General features: G+C 50.6%; 1 protein-coding gene across 3 annotated transcripts in view; it reads left to right on the forward strand.

Annotated features, from left to right (window-relative positions):
• Nucleotides 1–26,633, forward strand: part of Capzb (capping actin protein of muscle Z-line subunit beta) — a 98,063-nt gene that overhangs the window by 56,610 nt on the left and 14,820 nt on the right. For all 3 annotated transcript variants that reach the window (XM_028759668.1, XM_028759667.1, XM_028759669.1), the window contains exons 3-4: nt 8,054–8,175; nt 13,060–13,173. In XM_028759668.1, the coding sequence (XP_028615501.1) occupies nt 8,054–8,175; nt 13,060–13,173 (236 nt within the window). The remainder of the gene's footprint in view (nt 1–8,053; nt 8,176–13,059; nt 13,174–26,633) is intronic.

A 26,633-nucleotide genomic window follows, 5' to 3' on the forward strand; every position in this document is an offset into this window, starting at 1 on the left:
ATTTTTCTGTGCAATTTCATATCATCTGCCTGTACATAAGGGCGTGTGACTGTCGAATCCCTGCTCCTGGTTTTCTTTCTTATGCCCTCTTTCTCTTTAAAACAGCAGGAGAATGTTCCCTCTCAGACTTCAGGGAGCCTGTGGGGGAAGAGCACATCCTGGCTCCTCAGCCAGGTGGTCCTTATGGCCTTTAAGGGATGGCCTGGGGCTGCTGAAGAGGTGGCAAGGGCCATGTGTCATTCTCAGGGGTGTATCTAACAGAATTTGAAGTTGGTGGCTCCCATTGGTCCCGTGCTCTTTCATTCCAGAGGCTTGCCAGAATTCCACAGGCCTTGAAGATCTTCCTCCAATTAAAGGGCTCCTAACTGTGCACAGGGTTCCTTTACCCTTCTGTGTTAGTGATTCCATCCCTCCAAAATGCTAGCCACTCAGCAAGTCTCCAAAGTCCTCCTTTTTTTTGCTTTGGGCCACTATCCTGTTAGCCTTCTGTTGGTTTTTATTCCGCTGTGCATGAGAAATTTAAGTTTCTGGAATTGTGGAAAGGCTCTGGTTTTTGGTTTTGCTTTTGTCTTTTTTTAATTGGACCTTGCCATAACATTGGAAAGTAGCAAGGGGGTGATCTGAGAACCTTCGCTGGTTACACTGATGCTTGAGCCTTTTAGAGAGGGGACCAAGGGCCAGACTTTGCTCTGATTGTACTCCTGGGAAACGAACCAGAGTGCTCAGCCCCCCTGTGGCTTTACCGTGGGGCACAGGTGGCTTAGGCAGCTATCAGGGAGTAGGTAAAGCTGAGGAGGGGGTGGGTCTGATGGACATGACTCATTTGCATGAAGACTATGCTTTGGCCTTGCTCTCACAAGATTTTCCTGTTTGAGATCTGCCTTTGGTGCTGTTGGAAACCAAAGAATGTAGCTCGAGAACATGTAACCAGGAGGGTCTGATGAATGGTCCCTTAACTTAGGTCCTACATTTTGATTGATAAGGAGAAAAACAAGAACATAAAAGTGAGTTGGAGAGAGCTGCGGTCTCCTCCAAAGACCAGAGGCAGAAGTTCTTTCCTCTCCAGGACTCCTGCCGTCCTGGGCAAGGAGTGCCTAGATAGTCTCATAAACAGGCTTGGTTTGGGAGTCAGGTAAAAACATTTGGTGAGAGTCTCCTTCCCCTGAATGTTTGAACTAGGCCAGGAATGTGGGCTGGGCAGCCGGGGAGGTGGTGGTTGGAAGAATTTGGAGTTGGGATGCTTAAAGGAGCCAGGGCTTTACCGTCTCCCTACTTCGCTTTAAAGTCCACATGGGGCTGAAGAGACCAGTTGTTAAGAGTACTAGTTTCTCTTTCTTTCAGAGGACCTGGGTTCAAGTCTCAGGACTCATGGTAGTTCACAACTGTCTGTAACTCCTGTCCCAGGAGATCTGACACCCTCTTCTGGCCTCTGCAGGCACTGTACATACATAATGCACAGACACTTATGAAGACAAAACATCTGTACATATTAAAAAGTATTTGCCAGGAGTAGTGGCACATGTTTTTTTTTGTTTTGTTTTGTTTTGGTTTGGTTTTTGTTTGTTTTGGTTTTTGGTTTTTCGAGACAAGGTTTCTTTGTATAGCCCTGGCTGTCCTGGAACTCACTTTGTAGACCAGGCTGGCCTCGAACTCAGAAATCCACCTGCCTCTGCCTCCCAAGTGCTGGGATTAAAGGCGTGCGCCACACCCCCCCACCCCCTCCCGTGTGGCACATGTTTTTAACAGTACCTGGGAGGCAGTCTGGTCTACAGAGTGAGTTCCAGGGAAGCCAGTGTGCTAGGGACGTGGCTCAGGTAATAGAATACTTACCTGATTAGTATGCATAAAATCTTGGGTTCAACCCCAGCACTGCATAAATTGGGTGTTGTGATATATGCTCATAATCCCAGAATTCAAGACAAAGAAGCAAGAGGCTCACATGTTCAAGGTCATCCTTGGCTACGTAGGAAATTAGGGGCTGACCTGGGCTACATGAGACCCTGTCTGTTTTGTAGTAATTAGGTGCTAGCTGCTTGGCACTGGCATTGATGAACGGGTCTGATTTGAACATGGAGCTGGGGAAAGCTGGTGTCACCATGATACTCCCTCCTGCCACACAGGGTATGTAATTTGTACTTGGTAGAGGGGCAGGGCCTCCACAGTTTGTAACTCATAGATACTATGTGCTATGAGCTTTCGATGAACTCTGAGAACCCTGTCCTGGGTGACCATAGAGAGAAGAAAATTATCTAAGCCATGGCCATGACATGTTCAAGGTCTAAAACTGAGCCAAAACTTCTCAATTGCCTGTGCTGGTGGAGCCCTAGGATAGACCAAAGGGTATGGGCCACACTCCCTCTCCGAGCCTGAGACATTAAGCTGCACCCTGAGTGTAGCTTCTCAGCCTTGGAGAGCTTAAACCCATCCTGATCCATTATCTATGCTACACAGAGCCAGAGTTCTAATGCCGTGTCATTTCTGTGCATCTCGTCTCCATTTGTTCGGGGCCCTCAGTCACCAGAGCACTAGCCCACTATGGCAGCCATCCAGGGGCAAGACTACCTTGCCAGCTGTCTCAAAGCCAGGTTCGTGGCTCATTTAACGTTTTGAAGTTGGGAAGGGACTTCTCACACTTGACATATACATATAACAGTATTAGTAATGACCTTACAGGGCAGGGTATTCAAATGAGGTTTATGGTGTGTCTTTCTGCTTCAGAGTCTGGTGTTCCCCCGAAGAACTGAAGTGGGGCCTGGAGGAGCTGGGGCCATACCCTGTTGTGTGTGCTGGGGTTGAGCAGAGAGCAGGTCCTGCTCGGTGGGTACTGGGTACTCAGTCCTCTCTCTTCACTGTCCTCCCCGCCTGACTGGGTTGGGGCAGTTTGCTACCTTGGCCTTCTCTGTCTTTCTGTGTGCCGCACCCCCCCTCCTGTTTTCCTTACCATTTTTGTCATTCTTGTGTTGTTTCCCAACCCCCAGCCTCACCTAGTCTCTTTCCTACCCTGGCAGTTGGAGATGTCCCGTTGGCATGAACCTTCCCATCTCTAGTCTGTTTCCATGGCTGGACCATGCCGGTCAGAGAACTGCATGTGTCACGTGTCTGTGGTGGCAGCAGCTCCACCAGCTCACCCTGGGCCTGCAGCAGGCATATTTAGCATATGGAAAGAGTTTCTTGCAGGCGGTTCCTGGGTTAGGAGACTGGCCGTGGCAGAGCAGCGTTTGGACCTGGGTCTGGTTTCTCACTGTGTCCTGTGTTCTGGTGCTGGTGTGTGTACCTCTAGGGACACTCTTGTTGCTTTTACCGTTTTATTTTTTAAAAGCACAACTTGGGGGCCTTGGGAAAACAGAAGAATCAGGTTGTAAGCAGAGCCCCCTGCTGGCCGTCAGGGTCTCTGGCACCCACCCCTTTCTTCTGGAGTGGGGCGTGAGCCAGGACTCTCCCCAGCCACGGGCTCACCATCACTCATGTGCATGTGCACCCGAGTGGACAGGGTCTGCTTTCGATCCTTATCTCTCTGGTGGTGGGCTCTCAGCCAGCAAGCAGATCAAACGATGGAATGTGTTCATTTGGCCATTTTTTTAAAAAATCAAGGTCCAAAGGTTCACTTCTGAAAGGCGAGGGCGCCAGGGATTAGATTATCCAGAGAGTTGAACCACTCCGGCTTTTGTGCTGGTTTTTTTTTTTTTTAAAGGGTTCATCTCAAGTTTCTTTTTCTGGTTGAACAATTTTTTTCAACATTAATAACTAATGGAGAAGAGGAAGAGGCAAAGTGGAACCATATGACAGCACACACGGCCTTGCCTGTGGCCGGAAGCTTCTGATTTGTGTCGCCTTTCATGCGATCAGCCGTTGGGTTAGATAGTAGGAAACTACGCCATTTGAGTAAGGGCAGCGCTGCGATTTATCTCTCAGCTGAGCTGAACTGTGTCCCCGTACCCTTCCTTAGATGCTGGCTACTGGCTTGTGTGACTTGGGGCAACTTGTTCCTCAGGCCCCATGTGCCTCTTTAAAGTAGGGGTCTATAGGCCAGCAGGATGGCTCAGTGGATAAAAGCATTACCCCCAAGACTGAAGACCTGAGTTTGATTCCCAGGTTCCACGTAGTAGAAGGAAAGAACCAACTCCCACAAGTGTCCTCTGACCTCTGTGTCTGCGCTATGGCATGGACACTTCCTCAAAAATGAATGAATGAATGAGTGGATGAGTGTAGTCTTAAAGAAAAAAAATGTCTCTATGAAAACCTGTCCTGGGGATAAAGGAGTGATGGCAATAGACTAGATCCCATGGTGACAGATACTCGTCTTTTTTATCATCACTGTTGTCTGGCTTTTCCATTTTGCCTCCGTGGGTCCCGAACTCAGTGGAGTCAGGTGATCCTTCTGTCTCAGCCTCCTGGGTAGTTTGGACTACAGGCATGCGCTACTGTCTCCTGTTCAAGCTTTCTTTGACATGCTTGGGCTGAGCCCAAACCCAGGTGAGAATACTCAGTAGTTCCTGCCACTTGGCTAGTGGCTTCACTCTGAACCCTCTCTCCAGAGCAAAGGCATGGTCTGTCCTGACAGTGGTATAGTGTCACTATTGCAAATCACTGGAAATTAAGTCAAACCCTCAGCAGCCTGGTTTGGCCAACACTGTTGATGTGAGATGGACATTCTATACAAAAGCTGTTGATGGCAGGTGGGCAGGTCACGTGGGCAGTGTGGAGAGTAGCCAAACACAGTTTATACTTGCTCTGCTCCTCACTGGGCTGTAGCACAAAGTAGACTCAGGTATTTGGACCTGGTCATTCAATTTAGCTCATTCTTTGGTGCAAAGTCAGGATTCTGACACCCTGAAGAGTGACACAGCCTGGGGCAGGAAGAGTTAGGGGTGGGGGTGGGGAGTTTAGATATTGACTGGCTCACAGAGCTGAGCATGCTCCAGGCAGAAGACCCCATGCCCACTCCCATGGGACCCCAGCATAGACTGAGAACCCCCTGCAGCCGATGGGACATGGTGCTTGGCTAGGGGCCCCTTCGTGGCTCCCCGAGCACAGCATTAGCCCAGGAGAGTTGACAAGGTCAAGGAAGAGCAGTCTCTGCTGGAGGTACTAGGGCAGCCAGCTCAGGCGCATCCAGGGTCCTTGTGCCATCCATTGGTGGGGCTCCAGGGAAGCCTGGAGAGAGGCGGGAGTCAGACGGGTCTGAAGGAGATATGGGGAACGCCTTGGAGCGTTAGAGTGAGCAAATAAAGATGGCTGCACTATGCAACATTCGAGGCATGGTCAGACTGAAATGGTCTTCCTTGTGCATTGAAATTCAGTTTAACTGAGCAGCCTCCAGTTTCTGCATCTTATACAAACTAACATGTTGAAGAGATAGCTAGTAGGCCAGTGTTGGGAAGGTGGAGGGAGGGCAGGATGAGGGGCGGGGCTGATGAGTAGTACATCCACATACGCATGCACACGCACACACCCTGTGCCTGGGGCATCCGCTCCCTGGCCACACTGTTTAGTCTCTACCTGTTTCCAGTGACAAGCTTAGGGTCGCTGTCCCAGACTAGATCGTTGTTGATCAGAAGAGGGACTGATGCAAACAGCTTGAAAACATGGCATAGCTTAAGACCTCGTCTTTCAGGGACCTGAGCAGGCAGAGGCAGCCAGCTGACTCGTCCTAGGTACCTGTATGTCAGGCACAGCCTGTGTCCTGCACAGGCTCCATAGCTTTCTACTATGTGCTACCGTGGTAGGGGATCAGTTGAGTGTATGTTCTTCTGTGGTTGGTTGGGACTTGTGGGCTTGCAGAAATCCAGGATTAGCTCTTCAGGGGTGGCTAGTCTCTGGCATGGTTTGCCTGGTTCTGTCTTTCTTCCATTGCTGTGACTCTTCAGGCTGGGCTTGGAGGTTTGGTTTGGTGGTGAGGCTATTTGTTCCTTTTGCTGGTTACTTGAGACACTGAGAATTGAACCAAGGACCTGATGCACATGTAGGCAAGCACTCTACCACTGAACTGTCTTCCCAGACATCCATTATCTCATAACACAAGGGCTTAAGTTATTTGAGTAGGCTTGAAACTCACTCTACAACCCAGCCAGTCTTTGAACTTAGGATCCTCCTGCCTCAGCCTCCCAAGTATTTAGGCTTACAGGACTGTGGAACTCACGGTCTCAAATTAAGCAGCTAGGATGACAAATGCACATAACTAGATGTTCTACCAGCTAGAAATGGACCTCTTTCCTGGCAGCTCCTATCCTCTTGCCAGCCTGTCTTCCCAAGCATCCCTCAGCATCTGCTGCCTGAAGCAGTAAGGTGTGTTTGAGGTGCAAGGAGGGCTGACATTGCTACCCAGTATTAGCAGACAGTGGGACTGAGTCCAGACAGAGAGACTCTGAGGCTCAAGACTATATATATGCTTTCCCTCTGCAAGGAGACCCCAGCAGCAGCCCAGTGGCATGAGTAGGTCCTTGGTGGCAGGCCACAGCATGAAGGGCGGCACATAGGTGCCAGGGTCATTTCACTTGGTCCAAAAACTTCAGCCGGTGCCTCAGATGTAGCTGCGTCATGGAAGCTGTGGAACACTCCCTTCCACAGCGAGGCTGTCCTGGGTGGCGGGCTTCAGTTATAACTGAGCTGCAGTGGGTGCTGGGAGGAGCTTTGTACTATTACTGCTCACTGTCCTTAGGGACCAGAGTGACAGTGAAGGAGTTTGGGAGTCACCTAGCCCAGAATGGATTTCTATATTCACTGCTGGCTGTTGGTATGAACCTTGGACAATTTAATGACTCTGGGTCTCAACTCTGTAATCTATAAAGTAAGGGAACGACTACCCACTTCATGCCCTGGTATGAGCATTTAGGTAAAGAGCATGTTTCGTGATACCTGGCTCAACATCCCAATAGGCACTTAGAGATGACAGAGAGGGATGTCGCCAAAGCTAAACTTTGAAAATGACCTTGCCTGTTGGTTGGGTGAGTACACAGGTACAGATGGACCAGGTTCTGAGAAGAAGCATGTGGTGTTTTGGCTGGAGGCATGTGCTTCTCTGTGGGGCCGTATGTATGTGTAGGACTCGGACCGTCCCATGGAACAGGAAGTCCTTCAATGCCAGGCAACACTCTGCACGATGGGCTGGGTATGCCCTAAGACAGCAGCATGCAGCATCAGAGCCTGGGTTTCCTAGTAGTTCTGGCCTTTGGTAAGGGACACAGGATCTGAGCTGCATGCCCCCCTGTGGGCAGCCCCTCTTCTGGTAAATGATGAGGCAGGGGTCCCCATAAACCTAGGCCCTGAGATGAGAAAGTCGAGACTTGGGGACAGTGTAGAAGTGACTCGAGCAGAAAGGCGTCCACTTCTGCAAGGGCTGCCGTCCACTTCTGCAAGGGCTGCCATCTCTTCCTGGAATATTTCTCTGGAGACTGATGTTTGTGTTGGGAGGACGCAGCTCCGTCAAAGGCTCTGGTGGGAACTGACAGCACCCTGTGACTTGCTCCAGCCCACCTAGGCCACAAAGCTGTTTTCCTGGCACCTTCTGCTGTGCAGACCAGGTAAAGCTGCAGGTGGGCTGACTGTACTCTGCTATGGAAAGTGTATGGACATCCACCTCTGCAGCAGATACAGCCGGCCATGAACAGCCTGGTAATGCTTGGCCAGAGGCCTGGAAAGAGCTGGAAACTCCACCCGGCCATGGGAGCCTGCAGGAGTTCTCCAGAGCCCCGTTATTCTTTGAGTTCTTCACATTCCTGTGTATTTGAAGTGTTTGCCTTCTTCTCAGGGCCTGAGCTGGTATTTTTGTCCACCAGAGACCAATACCCAGTACACACATCCTCATCCTCACAGACCACCCTGGTAGTCAGGTAATTAAAGCCACACCGGGTTTGGAAAAGACTACGTTGGAAGCCATGCGCCACAACAACTCACCACCAGGTTTCTTTATAGAGACATAGCTGGCGTTGGGCATGTGTGGAGAGGAACAGACAGATTCTGAATTTTGGCAGGGCACTACAAGCCAAATGTGAACCTGGACCTGAACTGAGGTGTAACTTTAATGACATTTCTCCCTGTTGTTTCTTTCTGCCAGGTCCCCAGTCTGTGTGAAGATCTCCTGTCTTCTGTTGACCAGCCCCTGAAAATTGCCAGAGACAAGGTGGTGGGCAAGGATTACCTTTTGTGTGACTACAACAGAGACGGGGACTCCTATAGGTGAGCTCCCACACGCCAGCGCTCACCCCGCAGCATGGGGCACACGGGTAGCCCATCCACATGACTGTTTGTCCTTCTCTCCCCTCCTCTCAGCTGTCCATCTGATCTACTAACAGGCATGTGTGTGGTGCCTCCATTGAACACTGGAGAAAGGAGAGGGCTTTGATGCCTTACAGTCTAATGGAAGAGCCGTGCTGTTCCAGGGTCAGCTGCCCCAATAGGGTGGCATGTCCTTCCTTCCTTCCTTCCCCTCTCCCTTCCTTTGCCATCACCATGTGGCCAAGTTGACATTGGTCCCTACCCAGGAAAACACATTTAGTAGCTGACGAGCAGCCGGACTATGATGTACACAGCCAGTTCAAAGCTGGCTGGGGGCCTAGGGCAGCGCAGAAGAACCTTGGTCCAACTTCAGAATGACTTGGTGAAGAAGACGGTCCTGGGTTAGATGTTTTTTGGGTTTTTTGTTGTTGTTTTGTTTTGTTTTTCGAGACAGGGTTTCTCTGTGTAGCCCTGGCTGTCCTGGAACTCACTCTGTAGACCAGGCTAGCCTCGAACTCAGAAATCCACCTGCCTCTGCCTCCCAAGTGCTGGGATTAAAGGCGTGCGCCACCACTGCCCGCCTGGGTTAGATGTTTTTAATGGACTCTCTATTTTGAGATGGTCTCACTATATATCCCTTGCTGGCCTGGAACTCTCTATGTAGATCAGGCTGGCCTCAAACTCACAGAAATCCTCATGCCTCTGTCTTCTAAGTGCTGGGATTAAAGGCGTGTGCCAACATACTTAGGATCATTTTTCTTCAAACTTCCAAGTGTGAGAATCCCAGACCATTCCAGGCTTTCCTGGGGATGAGCACACTGGGTTTGGGCTTATTAGAGACTACACTACCAGTGTTCTTTTTGGAGAGAGTTGGTTTTGGAGAAACAGGGACAATGACCAGGAAGGGTAATGTGGGCTCTAAACCAGCACAGTTCCTACTAGGACCACGGAGACTTTGGCAGTCCCTTGTCATCTCTGGTCACAGGATAGAAATTGTAGTGATCATTCAGCCAGTGTGCAGAAGCATCGTGAGTGTCACCGGTGTTGCAGATACTGCTCACGGCTCTTTTCCTGGAGTCTCTTTTGTGAGGAGTGCCAGCGGATAGTAACAGTAAGCACATGTGTCAGTGATGCAGACTGCAAACATAGTACCAAAGAACAGAGCAAGAGAGAGGATCGAGGTGGGCGGCCACTGGGGGCTTGGTCACAACTGTGCTCCAGAATGAGTTGTTGAGTCTGCACAGGTTAGGAGCTTCCTGGGTCCCCAGCCCTGGGTGGAGGCAAGCTCACTGATGTCCAGAAGGCTGTGAAGGCAAAAGAAAGGTCAGAGGCACAGCAAGGTTGTAGAATGGGGGCCTTGAAAGCCAGGCTGAAAGTCTGGGCTGTCACAGAAGATGTCCTTTGTTTGAAACTAAGAGAAAGAAAACTGGTTGTGGTGATGGCCCCTCCTACTTCTGATGGAGGTTAGATAGAGAATGACAGGCCTGAGCCTGGGACAGAAATGAGTGGAGAGACCTGAGTACAGATGGGTGGAGCTTGGAAGCAGGGTGACAGCTGGGAGGTGTGGCCACTGTCTGCAGAAGGAAGACTCTGGAGTTGGAATGTGAAATGCCGCTGGGTGGGTGTGGAAGTGGTGTAGGTGTGACATGGTAGATCTGAGAGCTGGACATCTGGGCAGCACTGCAGGGCCCCACGGTGAAGATGAGGCTCCAGCTCAGGACAGAATTGGTCCCCAGCAGGTGTACAGGGGCAACCCTTGAGGAGACCTCTGTGAAGGTGATAAGCAAGCATGCAGGCTGGGGGGTGGGGGGCACATGGCCACAATAAAAGCCATAACCAGGCAAGGGCTTGGGCTTCCTGGGAAAGATGCCATTGAGACAAGTTTCAGTGGCCACTGGTTCTGCATTTTTCTGTTTTTAAACCTGAAAGCTCCAGGTAAGACAGCTGCTGTGCAGGAGTGCAGGGAAGGACACGATGAAGTCCAGCTTGTGCACCCCTCCCTCAAGGGCTCCAGCCCTTCCAGGGCACCCTGCAGGCCCTACCCCTACTCCCCAGGCACCAGAGGGGTCTGGGGATGGGAGCCTCACAGGGGAGCAGAGGCAGTAAGGAGAAAGCTTGACTCCCCTCTCTCCTTCTGGATCTGAAACTTCAAGGTCCTCTGATTTTCTCCACACATTTCTACCCTGTGTTTGATCGTTTGCTTAAATAAGATCCTTATGGCGAGGCCGCTGCCAGCAGCGCTGCCTGAACCCTGTTAGCTGAAACAAGAAGCCTTCTGGGGAAATGAAAGGCCTGACTTTTGAAATCCTAGCGTTCCTGTCCATCTGTCTTTTCTCAGATGGCCTCCATTTAAGCTCTTAAATGTGTTCTGAGTGCCCCTTCCACTAAGGATATCCTGGGTAATGTTAGGATTTTTCCCCTAGCTACAATTACCCTGGCTCCAGGCCGAACAGCTTGAAATGCCGTTGTAGTCTGTGAGGCAGGAGGAATGTGTAACAACACACTTACAGAATTCATAGTGATGGGTGTTTGTGTCCTGGCACGTTGCTTTGTTTTTTAACTACATTGTGTGTTTGTGTGTGTGTGTGTGTGTGTGTCCGTCGCTTATAGAGGTTAGAACCTGAGGGAGTCAGTTCTTCCACCATGTGGGTCCTGGAGATTCAGATTATCAGGGACCTTTTGAAGAGAGTCATGGGCTGGATCTTCTATGCCGTGTGAAGAAGATGACGTGGGGAGGGGACTCGTCCTCCTTACAAGTATGCCAGGGGTTTTCAGAGGAAGCAGGGTTGGAGGAGGTGCGGTCCAGGTCACAGGCCTGGGTTCTTGTCCACTGTCCCACAGTGGAAGAGCCCAAATCTCACTGACTTGTGAGTAGTGGTAACCACCTGCACCTGTCAGCTGGCCTCAGCGATCTGAGGCAAGAAGCCTTGTGAGTTTTCCTCCTGCCTTCCCATCCTCGGCTGCCTCCTGCCTTCGTCCATCGTGTTGTCTTTTGGAGCTAGGGTCTAGTTATAGAGCCCTGGCTGGACTCAGACTTGACACTCCTGCCTCTGTCTGACTACGGCCAAGACTACAGGCATGCATTGCCACCCCAGCTCTGTTTTTACTCCCTGACTGAAGGACCCTGCAGAGTGTGTCAGAGTGCCATGAAGGCAGGCACCCACAGGTCCTCTTTGTCAAAGACTCAAGCTAGTGCTGGTCTTGGAGTTGTTGTCCCCCCAACTCTGTTGGGAGCAGTGGGCGGGCTTGAACTTGGAAAGGAGGTTACTGGTTTTGGTTGGGAATGGAGTCTAGGCACCTGAACATGAAAAGGTCTAAAAGCCCTGCTCAGGCTGGAGAGATGGCTCAGAGTTAAGAGCACTGACTTCTCTTCCAGAGGTCCTGAGTTCAAATCCCAGCAACCACATGGTGGCTCACAACCATCTGTAATGGGATCTGATGCCCTCTTCTGGAGCGTCTGAAGACAGCAACACTGTACTCATGTACATAAAATAAATGAATTTTTATATATATAATATAATTTATTAATTTTATTTATTTATTTATTTATTTATTTTTAAAAAGGCCTCGCTCTCTGTGGGTAGGTGTGTTTGCAGCCTGGAGCCTCCCAGGGGCTATACACAGCACCTCGGCTCCTATACACGCTCTGGACTGTCCCTGAGAACACTGGACCTCTACAGCCACCCCCAACTTCCCATTCCCAAAGTTTCCACTTTTCATGTGGCTCACGGCTAGATGATACCAGAAAGAGATATCTGTGTGGACAAGGTGGGGGGCCAAGGGACAGCAAGCATACTTTTTCTCTCTTAGCGTTAATCCCAAATTGAAAGGGTGTAAGACTTAATGACCCTGGGAGAAAGAAAGGCAATCTGAGTCCCTATGGTCGCAACTCAAGGACATGTTCATCTTTACGACGTAAGGGCTTCTCTTTAGTTGATCACATCTCCTTCCCCTCTGTAGACCTCCTCACTTGTTGAAAATTTCATGTGTGTGCATGTTTTGCCTGCATGTATGTCTGTGTACCAGGTGCATGCCTGGTGCCTCTGGAGACCAGAAGAGGGTGGTTAGATCCATGGAACTAGAGTTACAGGTTGTCAGCTGCCATGTGGGTGCTAGAATCAATCTTGGGTACTCTGGAAGAGCAGCAGTGCTCTTAATGGCTAAGCCATCTCTCCATCCTTACTTGTTAGTTCTTTCCGAAGACACAGGCTGAGTCCTCCACCCTTGGGACCTAACAAGGAGACCTTAAAACACTTCCCATTGCCCTCGGTGACTGAAAGTTCTCCTGGTGTGGCGAAGAGCGTTTTTTTAAAACACTGCAGGTCTTTGGGTTGTTCTCTTTACCTCTTAGGCATCATGTACGCTTAGCCCTGTGTATTGAGATATGGTTGTGCTCCCTGAGGAGCCAGGTACTCCATTTCCCAGTGTCCCGGCTTACTGCCTGCTTCTGTAACTTAACGCCATCTTCTTATTACTTATTATCTGAGGCCTGAGGAGCCTCCAGCAAGTCATGGAGGCGAGGGGTACCAGCTGACCACTTTGGTGAGCACAGAGGAATCAGGGAAACACTAGTATTTGTGGCCATTGCTTCTGGCATTCTTTCTGTTGGTTCCTCAAAATAGTACACAAGTAGCAATTGGTAGCCTTGTTTTCTGCAGGAGGAAGTGAGGCTTGGAGCTAAGGTGTTTGCTGTATTAGTCAGTCTGCCAGCCTCCGAACCTTTGCTCTGTAAGATTCTCCAAAAAGCTTCCTGGTGACTTGGTCTCTGAGCTTCAGGCAGCTGAGCTGGAGCTAAGTGTCTCTGAGGCGACTCACAGAACCCTCTTCTTCCTTCCTTCCTTCCAGGTCACCGTGGAGTAACAAGTATGACCCTCCTTTGGAAGATGGGGCCATGCCATCTGCTCGCCTCAGAAAGTTGGAGGTAGAGGCCAACAATGCCTTCGACCAGTACCGAGACCTGTGAGTGACCCTCTGCACACTAGCTCTGGGGCTTGGCTGGGGAGAACCTTGTATGAGAGTGTGCCTGTGCTGAGCACGCTCCCCTGGCTCTGCCACCTGGTCACCTAGCTTGCTGAAAGTCGGAGCCACCTGATGCAGACATGACCATGTTACTCTGTCCCCATTCCCAATTGTGGCAGGTGAGTGGGGAGAGCACGTACCGTGTGTAGGACATGGGGCAGGTATTTTACACTCTGCTGTCTCACGTCCGTGCTCTTTCAGGAACAGTCAGGTGCTTTGGATACCACAGTGGCATCCAGCACAGTCAGCGTGTAGCGCTCACAGAGAATTCTCCTCACAGAGAATGAGGAGTTTGTCCAGGTCAGGGGCAGAGCCAAGACTCAAACACAGCTGATCAATCACTGGTGCACAGTTAAAGTCCAGTCCCTCTGTGAAACTCAGGCCGACTGAATTTGTGATAGGTGTGTGAGAACACACCACAGCTCTTAGCTATGAGAGCTCAGGGCCCGTGCTGACTGTCCATTGGCCAGGGCAGAGTGAGCTGAGATCTCCTGCAGTCTTTCTGCCCTTCCCTCCTTCCTTTGCATGTGTGTGATGTAGGCATGGGTGTGTGTTCACGTGTGCATCTACATGTGAATGTGGGATGCATGTGGAAGTCAGAGGTCAGTGCCGAGCATCCTCTGCTGTTGCTCTGCAACTTGCTGAAGCAGGCTCACCTGTTCGGCAGGCCTCATTGGCTAGCAAGCTCTAAGAATCCTCCTTACCCCATACCACCTGCCCAAGTGCCAGGCTCACATCAGCATGCCCAGCTTTTTACTGTGTTCTGGGGGATTGAAACTCAGATCCCCATGCTCACGTCTCCGTGAAAGTAGTCCTTTTGTTTCAGCTCCTCTGTGCTTTCATTTTGCACATGAACGCTAGGCCACTTAGCTGTGACTCGGACGGGCTCCAGAGAAGGCTTAATCAATAGAATCTCATTTAGATTAAGTTCTGTACTAAATGTATAGTGGTACGAAATCAGTACACATCCCAGATAGTGACCGGATTAGGCTTGCAGGGTCAGAAGGCTGAGCTTGGCTTTTGCCTTTTTCTATGTAGCCTTACAAGATGTAAAATTCACCTCTTGAGCCCTGAGATGGGTGAGATTTGACCCTGCATTTCTGCTTTGCTCAACCCTGGTCTAGCATAGAGGCAAGAAAATCGAAATGAGAGAAACAGCAAATTTGAACAGTGACCCTGGAGTTAGGAGAGAAACGCAAGGCTCCAGTGTATGGACTGTGGGCTGGTCTTTCCATTCGCATCAGTTTGCTGTGACACATTTGGGAGGAAGAGGCTCCTTCTCAGTCAGACAGACAGTCATCAGGAAACCACCCACATGTTGTCCTAAACGTTTGCGTGTGAGCGCATGCGCACACACACACATCTGTGTAGCATCCTTGTCTCAATGTTCTACATGGTGCGGCTTTCCGTATCATGCCTTTTGATGAAAAGTTACAAGGTCCACTTGAGGAGGATGCAGAGATCGAGAGCTGGGGTGATTCAAGTCTCCCTTTGCTTAACATTTGCAGAACTCTCACAGTCAAAATGGGGCTTTGTGTCTAAGGGGTCTCACATCTCCTGTTTTGCCCCTTTGGGGATCGATCCTCCCAGTGGTGCTAAAAGCATGCTCTGTCTTCATCTGTGGCTTCACCCTCTGATTTCACCTCGCGATAAAAACAGCTTCAAATAAGTGAGTTCTTCAACCCGGATGTCCAGGCGGAGTCAGGTTCCGTGTTGCAGCAATTGAGAGTCAGACAGTGATAATCAGTCACTAATCGGTGACATGAGTGTGGCTGCCTAGAGACATGAAGTGACATATTCAGAAGTACAAAGAAACTTACCCAAGTTCAGTAGCCAGACCATGGCCAGACTGGGGGACAATATCATCTTGTTCTCCTTTGCTTTCTGTTGCTCTGATAGAACACTGACTAAAGCCAGCTTGGAGAAGGACGGGTTGATTTGTCTTACGGGTTGTAGTGAATCATTGAGTGAGGAGGCAGAGACCATGGAGGATCGCTGCTTACTGACTCTGTTTTTGCGGCTTGCTCAGTTAACTTTGTTATATAAGCCAGGACATCTTCTGAAGGGTGGCACTGCCCACAATGGCCTGGGTCTTCTCACCACTTCCACATAAGTCATTAATCAAGAAAATGCCCCTACAGACTCGCCCACAGGCCAGTCTGATAGAGGCAGTTCCTCAGTTGAGGTTTCTTCTTCCCAGATGACTGTGTCGTGTCAAGTTGATAAAAGCTAACCAGGACACATTCTGTCTCAACCCCAGAGTCCTCCGTTCATATATATGTGTGTGCAGACAGCAGTGGAGGAAGAAGAACCAGTAGCAGACATTTAAGTAAGTCAGTGAACAGGTAGGGGACAGGAAAGTAGTGACATGCTCGCTGCCTTTCCTGGAGGCGACTCTAAACCTGAAGACTAATGTCCATAGTCTAGGTAGGCAGAGGAGCTCTGGTACCGGTGTCCCAAGGCTGCCACCCTGGGCGTGCACACACCTTTGTCTCTGAAGGCAGAAGCAGATTTGAAAGCCTACCATATTTTATAACCTTTTATAGCTTTGGAAGTTTGTTACAGACACCTTAGAACTTTCTGGAAAGATAGCCCTTCCCAAGTGTTGGATGGGAGTGGACAGTGCCTCTCTGAAGTGTATGTTGTTAGGTCTCTACATGTAGGGAGCTGAGCTACCTCAAGTGCCCATGGAGACCACCCGGCCACATCAAGACCTTTGAGGCTATTTATTTGGTGGCAAGGGTGGTTCTGAGTAGTCACAGCATAAACATCTGGATGTTTCTCGCTCAGTGAAGTGCTTCTGATGCTTTGCCTTGGGCTGCCATTGAGGGCCAGCTCTAGCTACGGACCACAGTGCTCTGCCCTCTGCCCCCCTTTGTCTCTGCTTGTCTCCTGCCTCACACGCAGGGACACTGCCAAGAGGCTGGGTTGGCCATTATGTCGGACATCTCTTCTGTCACTTATTAAGGGCTCAGAGAAGGGTAACAGGATGGGCTCTTCCTGCTCCGAGTGCCCAAGGCTCCAGCTCTGCTGCTCAGCAAGAAGAGGGGACAAGTGTAGATGCTCTGAGGGAACAAGGAGGTCCCCCTGCCTGGCTGCCTGGGTACAGTGAGAGCAGCTTCTCCCCACATGACCAGGGTCAAAGCTCACTGGAGGGAATGTTTGGGGGTTGTCACGTGGGTCCGACCATCCATTGTCATCAGAGGGTAAGGGATTTCCCAAGAACATTGGGACTTACATGAATGGATCTACCCTATGTCTGGAGCAAATATTAATAAGAAAAAAATTTTCTTTTTCTCAGTTTTTAAGTACGTAAGTTCACTCACCCCCACATTCTCAGCCTCTGGTGTTGTTTGTGTGTCAGTGGCCCTAGAGCCAGGGCCCTTCCTGCCAGGGCTTTGGGGCAGAGGTCTTGGGTGTCTCAGAGACCTTTGTGTGTCACTGAGAGTTTCCACATTGTAGTCTGGGGTGCAGGCGGAGGCCACGCCTCACTCTCCTGGTCGCTGCTCCTTCCTTCTGTTGGCCTCTGCCACAGGAAGACTTGGCTGTTGCCCTGTGAGTGGGGCTGTGGAGCCCCCTGGGATGCCTGAACTTGACTTTTCATGTTGACAGACAGACCAGACTCACAGGTCCCTCTGAGAGGAGACATCTCCCCCATTGCTAAAGTGTCCCCTGGGGGTCCAGGAAGCAGGCTGGCTTCAGGGCCACTGGAAATACACGTTGTATCTTCAAGCAAAGCCACTCCTTCCCAAAGGAAAGGGAACAGTTGAACGTCTGATACTTCCAAGCAGGCCAGGCCCATGCTGTTCCCAGGAAGGCTGAGTAACTGAAGCCCCTGTGCCCTGGATGGGGTGTGAGAAAGACCTGTCATCAACTGTGACAGTCCCCAGGACACACGGGCTTCCACAAGCCTCAGGAGCCTCATGTTCATGCACTCTCCCTAATACTGGGAAGGCCACCCTGGACTTACTCGTAAGGAGTCTCAGTACATTCCAGACAATACAGGGGCCTAGATGCCATGGCTTTGCTGCCTGTGAGACCATGTATACAGCATCAACACTGTGCATATGGTCATGGTCACCTGCCGTAAGCCTTGTCTTTATTCTTACAAGCTCTCCTTAGAAGATGAGGGAAGGAGTGGTCAGGAAGTGTGCGGGGCTGTGTCAGCCCAGACCAACCCTTTCCGAGATGGGGAATGCTGGGTGGCCCCCTGAGGGTTCTCTGCCATGAGAGCCAAGGAGAGCCTAGATTCTATCTTCAGGCCCCAGCTTTGATCCTGAGTCTGTAAAGATTTGGACTTTGTAGGGAATTGGAGGTAATCACCCGCACATGGAGTCTGTCTGGGCAGAGTGGCGGCTGGGGCCAGGGTGGCTGCCTCGCAGGCCCTCTGGCTTATATCTCCCATGGGGATTTAGCACACATGTGAGCTTGTGAACATTTCCCAATTAGGGATAAAGGCTAGCAGTCCTCCAGGTGGACAGGGGCAAGTAGGGTCTGGGGAACCAAGCTGGGGTACTGCCTGACTACTTTTGAAGTCACTTGGTTTCTGCTTTCCCTGCTCCCTGCCCCCTCCCCACTATACGTCTCCAGCCTTCCTTTTCCTCCACCCATCCCATCTCCGCCTTCATTTGCTGCCTCCTTTCTTTGCCATCCTGGGCAGAAAATCACAATAATACTTTTCCCGTTCCTGGAAAGTACCCATGACAGCAGTGGACAGCACCAGGCTTTAGATAGGGTTGGTCTGAGAAACTGCAGGGAAAATGCCAGGTGTGCTTGCGTGAGGTGCCACGGGTGTGCTTGTGTGAGGTACCATGGGTGTGCTTGTGTGAGGTACCATGGGTGTGCTTGCATGAGATACCATGCATATGCTTGTGTAAGGTACCAACTGCTCTAGGCCCTCTTCAGTTCTGTCACTTCTACCCTGGCCTGGGATTTCTCTCCCCCAAGTCCCAAGGAAGTTTTCTATCTTTGATGGTACAGCCAGCTCCATGTAGGGAATGTGTGAGAGCAAACTCATAGACCGCTGTGCAGTCTGCCAGCAGCGGCCATACTCAGCCCTTCCAGTCCCAGACCTTGTCTAGCTCACAGTGAGAACCTCAGTGCATGGCCTGAGACCTAACTCTCTGGGGAGGAGCTTGGTATGAGTGCTCTGGTGCAGGGCAGTGGCTCCTTGTTGCTGGGGACGGGGCCTTCTCATCAGCCAGAGCAACCACAGTAGGCTGACAGGAAGGAGCCCAACTTCATCACCTTGATCTTTCAGGTTCTCAGAGAAGACAGGGACCTGCCCTGTTCCAGCTCTCAGTTTGGATCTGGCCTGGTCTCTGGTTCTGCCTCAAACCAGATGTTCTAACAGGGGGGGGGGGCTGGCTGGCACCGCTGGCCTCCAGAGTTGATTACTCCCATCTGGACCAGCCATCTTGCCCTGTGCTCTGCGATCCCTGGCTCTTAGCTCAGAGCAGATAATACCTTCAAACATGCGGCTGCAATTTATTGGCCTTATAAGTTAATTTTAGGGGGTGTGCAATTGATTGAAATCAAAACGTAATGAAGGCCAGAGTCTGGGGTCCAGGGTCAGGGTAGGAAGGAGTCCTGTGTTCTTGCTCTGTCTGGGGTCTGAGAAGATCTTCAAAAGCTGTAATTAGCTTTTCTAATCAACCCTGCTTTCCTGGAAGAACTTTACAGAGTAAAACGTGTTTGACACCCCTGTGGCAGTCCTTGAAGCCCATGAGCCTCTGCAGGGAGGAGTTGGGGTGCTTGGTAAATGGCCTTTCCAGGCTCCCTAATTCCTGTTCTCAGGATCTGACATTTGAGCAACCCTGGCCCAGGGAAGGCAATACATTTGTATGTGAAACTTGTCACCTTAGTGTCCTAGAACCCTGAAACTCCATTCCCCTGGGCTGTGTGCTGTAAGGTACAGCCCTTTCTGGATGAAGGCACTCAGGGTCCACTCCTTTGGGACAGTTGGAAATGACAGGGAGAGGTTTCCTGGGGAAACCTTGCAGAGGTGGGAAGCCATGCTGGAGCTGAGGATGACCTGCCGATCCTGAGGTCCAGGCAGCACTGTGAAATCCATCTCATTCCCTGAGTCAGCACATGGGGGGCTTGTCCTGGCGAGGGGACCTTGGCTCTTTTCTACCCTTCCTCACTGAGTAACTTGGGTGTAAAGGTGACTTCCTATGACACACACTTAACTCTGCTTGTAGCAGTTACTGTGCAGATGCCTTCTGAGAGTGATATGGGACTATTTCAATGGTGGCCTTGGCACGTGACAGCTATGCCATCAGTGTCACGGGCGAAGCTGTGCTCAGCCAACACCCACATAGCAAGGCATCAAATAATTGTCTGGGAACTAGAGTTAATGATTCTTGTGAAATCTTCCCTTGGGGTACAACGAGGACACAGGCAGGCACTGATGGTTCCTATCATGGTCGCTGGAGAGGCTATTCAGCAATCATTTATAGAGAACATCCCATGGTCTGGGCCAGGCTTTGTAGATTCAGCCAAGATAGAGCCAGACCCAGCCCTGCCTCACATGGCTCCCACCCAGTAGGCTGAAGAAACAGAAACAGGACTACAGACAGACAAATGGACAGATGCCATACCATCTTACAAGTACTGAAATGAGTCGCAGAAGATACTGAGAGAGTAAAGAGCATAGGGCCCTGCCGTAGGAGGTGGCTGATGGGCACACCCGCGGTGATCATCAGGTCTACCTTGCATAGGTAGAGAGCTGGTCAAACAGGCCTGAGGCTGTGGTCTTCTAGAAAGCCTGCTGGTAAGACTAGCCTTGGCTGGTGTGAGCCTTCAGCTCTGGGACCAGCCTACTATCCCATAGTGAGGTGTAAACTGTAGACTGGGCTTGTGTAGAAGCTGCACGTCCCTTGTAAGACCCTGAAGTCTCCGTGGCTGCTGAAGCAGTGGTTCCTAACCTGTGGGTTGTGGCCCCTCAGCAAACCTCTATCTCCAAAAGTCTTCATATTACAATTCATGAACAGTAACAAAATTACAGTTATGAAGTAGCAATAAAAGTAGTTTTATAGAAGGTTGAGGACCACTATGGTAAAGGACACAGGTAAACTCTGGACACCTGGGTCCCCACCCTTCTCCCTCTTCCCATTCTGATGTCTTGGCTGTGACTCAGCTCTGTAGTGGGTCCTGTGGCCCCTCCTAGCACATCCTTGAGCCATGGCATTACATAGCCATGAAGCAGACAGGGTGGCCCACGATTGTGCTCTGAGCAGTGGAGAAGGCACGGGCCTGAACTAAGGGCAGTTATAGACAGAGACTGCAGGGAGAGGCGCATGCTCCCACAGGCGCCGCTCGAGGTAGGGTTCTGAAAGGTTCCATGGCTTTGGCGTGGAGACTGGAGCAGAAGCCCAGCAAAGGAAGACTGACTGGGTGGTCCCAAGCTCCAGCTCTTCCCTCTGTCTGGCCAAGTAAGGTTTATAATTCAGTGCCCTATGCTTTTCCTGCCAACCCAGGACCTTGGTCTTGTGTTCAGAGCCCCCATAACAGGCTGAGGAAGAAGAGGGAACCACATCAACATTAGGCATTGGAGAAAATGCAAGAAAATTCTAGAACTGGCGAGACCAGCATGTAACGGTGGTCCTCTCCCCGTCACTCCACATAGGCCTGTGTCTTCAGCTCTCAGAAAGCATCATGCCTCCTGGGGACACAACTCAGTACTTGGCTGTGTGAAGAATGTAAGCAGCTAAGGACCCAGGCTCACTGCAGTTGGGTTGCTGTAATTGAGTAGGAAGATGGGTTAGTGAGGACCCTCTCCACCCTGAGAGTGGATCGAGCTTCCTCATCTCCCAGCCTAGGCGTCAGCTCTCCTGGGGATCTGCTGTGGTCCCCAGAGCCCCTGTAGAACTTAACATGACACCCCCCAGGAGAGGAGTGCTGAAGGGCTCACTCCAGTTGCCATCATCTGGCATCGTGAGACTACAGTCTGGGGATTGGTTGCCTTGGTGTGTGTGCATTGTCTGAGTTTCATCTACTTAAAAAAAAAAAAAATCAAATGGAAAACAGGAGTGTGTGGAAAGGCAGGCAGTTCATTTATGAACATGATCCCCCAGAGCCAGCATCAGGGACTTTGATTCTGCCCAAATTCTGGGTTCCTGTAACCATATGGCACTCAGTCACGCTCAGGTTTCTGCGGTTCTACATGCTGGAATAAAACATCTCTGGAAGGCAGGCCTAGCTCCCCCACTGGCAAGGCCTTTTCTCTCCAGAGTGCCTCACTCCCCTGGCTGAGCTGCCTCTGAGGCAGACAGGCGGACAGACAGATGGTTACTTGGGGCAGATGATCAAGGACAGAGTCCCATAATGCTTCTGAGGCAGGGACTTTCCGTCTCAAATTCCTTGAAAGGTTCGTAAGTGTCGGTCCCTTGCTTCTGAGCCACCATGTTCCTTTCCTGTTGATTTCCTGGTGGTTTTCATGCATACAGCCTGAAGATTCTATGTCACTTCTGTCTGCAGGTAGGCTGTTCCATGAGGCCAATCAGTCTGGTGTGGGCACAGAATATAAGCCTCAAACCAGCCGTTCCAGACAACGTCCCAGCCGCCTACTTCCCAGCCTGTGACTGTGACTTGTGCACACTCCCTACCTTTCTCCTTTCTGGCATACAGTTTTGGTTTGCCTGGGGTTGTATGTATATGAGTTCACACATGCAGATGTGCATGTCCTTGTGTGTGTGTGTGTGTGTGTGTGTGTGTGAAAGCATGCCCTCCTATGCATGTGTGGAGGTCAGAGGTTGACATCAAATGTTTTCTTCTATTAATCTCCACCTTATTTTTTGAGACAAGGTCCCTCATTAAACCTGAGCTCACTGCTTCGCTAGCTTGGCTGGCCAGCGAGCCCACATTACCATGGCCAGTTCGTATGTGGGTTGTGGGAATCCCACCTCACATGCTCATGCTTACACAGCAAGCACTCGGCCCACCGAGCCACCTCCCCAGCCCCTATAGTTTTTCTAACTCTGAAGTCATGTATTCAAAGCCTCTAGCCCAAAGCGAGTTTCAAAGAAAAAAAAAAAAACAGCTTTGGTTAATCAAGGTGGCTTGGTAGTCCCAGCTCCTGAGTGTCTCCTTGCTCAAGGGCTGCTCCATGGAGCCAGCTGCAGTTCCGTGAGTGTCCAAACAGGCAGGGACTGCAGCGTTGAGTGTAGGTGCCCCATCAGATCCCCAAGCCCCTCCAGTAACACGGCTGTTCCCAGAGAGGTCTTCTTCATTTCCCTTCAAGTCAAAAAACAGAAGGCTGTAAAGAGAGGCCATAAAGGACCGCCGAGGCCCAGATGTGCACGTGTGAGCATGGCTGGCATTAAAGTCGCACATGTCTAAGCCGATCGGTATGCTTGCTCAGGGGAGCGTTGCACCTGTGTGTACTGGAAGGAATTTCCACAGAATACCTGCCCCGTGTCTGTGGGCAGACTGAGACATGTTCTATAAACTGTGGTGAAAACAGCTGTTCACGCACAAACAGGGGTGACTAGGTTTCTGTATCATATCTGAGCTCAGCCATCCAAAGCCAAGGTTAATTTCTCTATTTTGTGTGTGGCCAAGAATAGCTCTCGGGGCTGTGGAGGTGGGACTTCGCTCACATCAAACAGCACTTCATGTTTCTGAGGGAAGGTCTCCTGGGCAGTTCAGAGCACACAGGGCCCAAAGGGAAATAGCTTGATGCTGCTAACAGGCACTGAGGCAGGACTCTTGATCTCTGTCACCTTCTCCTGACTCTAGGCATACTGTCCACATACACCTTAAAATGGAGCTGGTAGAACCAGTCAGAACAGCATCTATTCCCCAGCCCTGGAGTTCTCTGGGCTTCATTCTGGTCCATGAGGGCAGCTCCTGGGTTCTCTACTTGGCAGGAGATAGGCAGTAGGTGCAGAAGAAATGTTGGTCACACAGATAGGAGGCAGCCGGCTTCAGAGCCTGTCTTGGCTCACTGGAGACTCTTCTCATCTGTGGGAAGCAGATGCCCTTCTCACATCAGAAGGATGTGAAGGGTGGTCCAAGAAGCCAACCACTCTTAGTAACTGAGGACTTGGCACTTTTAGTCTGGGAAGAGACAGGAAGAAGTTACTGTCTGGGAGCTAGAACCTCGTTCCTGGTAGGATGACTCTGTTCTGTGGGTTTTTTCTTCCTACCACAAACTCTGTCTCCCAGCCTATCTATACCTTTTATTTACTTCAGACAGGGTCTTACCCAAGTTGCTTGAGTATCACTCCAACTCTAGACCTTCCTGCTTCAGCCTTCTGAGGGATGGGCTTATAGGTGTGTGTGGCCATCCCTGGATATCTTGGCTTTATTTAATAAATCTAGCTTCCGAAGAAAATCCACACTTTGCATTTTTGAGGCTTCATTTCTTCCTTAAGCCTCTGATGTAGCTGGGTCTGTGGGCCTGGGTCAGCATCGTGGTTCTCTCAGGTCTTCTGGAGTCCCATGGCCTGAGCCCAGACCTGTGGCAGTTGCTCAGGCAGTGGCCCATGGCTGAAGGGAGGTCCCTATGAACCCTAGAACCACAGTTTGTTTCTCAGAGGGTGCTGGAAGGTTAGCTCCAGCAACTGTGTCCTGGCTTTGGCCTTACTGCTTTTTTAAAAGGCTGTGGCCTGGGACTCAGTGCGTGTGAAACCTCTGTCTTAGGACCTGGCCACTCTCCCCGGAGGCAGGTTTGTAGGTCAGCTTCCAAAGCCACTCAAGGTCCATCTCCTCATTCCATCTGCAGCTCGGGCTGGCCAAGGCTGCAGATTGGGTGGGTCACAGTTACAGCTCAGTTTCCCAAAGCAACCTTCCATCCAAGGGCTCTGCACACCTCAGCATCAGACACTCCATAAAGTCCTCAGGGCCAGAATGCTTCTTTTACTTCTCTGAAGTAGATCATTTTGAGTGTACTATGTTTTTGCTTTTTGGTTCTGCAGTGCAGACTGTGGCGTGGACTCTGTATGTGACTGATGGTATGCAGCTGGAAAGGGATTTTCAGGGAGTAATCGTCTAGAACTCAGAAGACAAATCGTGATCCAGTTTAAGGATCTTAAGGGAGGTAGAGAATATGCTCGCATAGGTGCAGACCTGTGACTGGCCTCCGTGGCAGTGGCCAGCCCCTCCGAGGGTCTTGTCTTGTGCCTCCTGCCTCATCCAGTGCAAAGGTAGCCCCCCTGGTGCCCCATGTCTCTTAGTGGTCACCTTGTCATTCCCAAATGGGGGAACTACAGCTTCTTCTCCTGAAACCCCCATTCTCAAGGCCCAGCTACAAGGCCACTCCACAGGTCTGTTCTCCTTTGTAGACCGCCAGGGCCACCAGGGCTTCTGATAAGACTGATGGCTGATGTGTGTCTGCTCCTCTGACACCCAGAAAGATGATGATACAAACACACACACACACGCACACACACACACAGGGGGTGGGGCACCCTGGTGATCATTCATTGAGTCTGCTATGAGGCTTTCTGGGGTTCAACTCCCTCTTTCATGACCCAGTCTTGTCCAAAATGACGTCTCTGGTCCTTTTGAGGGGTAGCTCCTGTCTCCTGATTTGAGCAGACTGCTTGGGTTTGGGTTGTGTGTAGTGGTTACATCCCTCTGGTGCTTCCCTCTCCATGAGGGAGGTGGTCTGAGAAGAGCCTGTGTTTTCCTCTCTGGAGGAGTGTTCTCCCACCTGACTAGACAGACACCTCCTGTGGGAGCCCTGTGGTCCCCGTCTCCTTAGTCCTTAGAGAGAGGACCTCGAGTTAGCACTCGGAGCGGTGTCAGCTGGATCCTAACTTCTCAGTGCTTGGCCACGTTGGATTCCAAGGTCTTGTTGACATGCAAGGCCCGAGAGCAGGCCTGGAGCCAGGGCAGAGTCACCTCATTGAAATAACATGTTAGCATTTAAACAATATTAATACTATTTGACTCATTAAATGTACAAAGGCCAATCAAAGTGCTTCCATGTGTGTGCTGTTAGTTCTGGCGGGCAACGCCTCCAATGGCTTCATGTGGTTTCAGACAACATTTTAGCACATTCCTAAAATACCCACAAAAGCCTTTATGTAAAAACTCATAAATGTGAACCACATAAAATTATTTTTTTCCGTGTTTCATGTCACCATGATCAAAGTACAGTAGGTAAGAGTAAATTTTCAAAGCCTTGTTGAGGTCCTTCTTTAATTAGTGCTTCACGCGCAGAGTGAAACCATAAACCATATAATGGGGGTACAACTGTCTGAGCACCCCATGGCCACCTCCCTTCTGACAGTGCTTGCCAGCAAAGCTGGAACTTCTGTATGATTCCAAAATGGCCCTTCTAATCACCTGGTTTCAGTCCCTTTGTATTAGACCATCTCGTTGAGACTTGCAGCTGAGAGAGTTCCCCAAGGTCCCCTTCTTACTGTGTGGAGTCAAGTCCATTCTTGAATTGTTGGGTCCTTGTCTGAGGAACCGAGTCTCAGCTTGTCCGCCCTGCTCCCACAGAGAACACCCCAGTTCCTGGGGAAAGCGGGTGTGGTAGGCCACTGGCGGCACGGCCTCTGCTCTGTGGCCAATGGGGACCTCCCAATGGACACTAGCCACTGTGGAAAAGGGCTGAGCACCAGCTGCCTGGTGAGAAATGCCATGCTCGCTTGCCCTGGCATCTTCCCTTACAGTTACATAAAATCCAACATCTCAACAAAGACTGGAAGGAACTTCGGAAAAAATTGGATTTGTGGGAAATGTCGATTTATGGTATTATGGGATGATTTTTAAATTTATTTTTCTTGAAAAGCGTTTTTTAATTCAAGGAGGGGAGCCCACAAGGAGGTCCCCCCTCGGGCTTGCATTTCTGTCTCCTTCAGTTCTAGCATTTGAAACTCTAGACTCAGCCAGTGTGGCCTTCGGGGGAAGCTGAGGTGCCTGAGACACGTCCGGCTGGGGTGCAGAGCTGAGACAGCCTGTTCCACCTTATAAATGCTATAGAGCACTGAGGGAGTGGTCCAGGGGAGTCAGCATAGGTCACCTGGTGCTTTTGTACTGGTCACTGGATAGTGTTGACAAATGCTTTCAAGGCGTTTGGTCCCCGCCAGGGCAGCCTGAGCCAGCTCACAAAAATGGGCCTGTGACAAGAACAACAGTATAGGAGGCTTTTCAAGCAGTACACGGAGGAAGGACGGTGGTGGCCGGGACTCTGGGCCTGTGCTCTACGCGGCCAAGTGGGCAGAACAGGAAAGGACACATCCGGCAGATGTGCTTTCTGCTTCTGCTGTGGCCTGTGCCTCCCTCCTCGGCTTACAGTAGAGGCCCCAGAACTTGAGAACTTAAGTCAGAAAATCTTGCTACCATCAAATCTTATCCAACAGTTTGTCTCAGAGGTGACTAGTCCATCTTTGCACATCCCAGAAGTATTACAGAATGTTCTAATGTGTGTCACACAACCTGTG

Source organism: Grammomys surdaster, unplaced genomic scaffold, assembly GCF_004785775.1.
Source record: "Grammomys surdaster isolate TR1022 unplaced genomic scaffold, NIH_TR_1.0 126313, whole genome shotgun sequence".
NCBI classification, from domain to species: Eukaryota; Metazoa; Chordata; class Mammalia; order Rodentia; family Muridae; genus Grammomys; species Grammomys surdaster.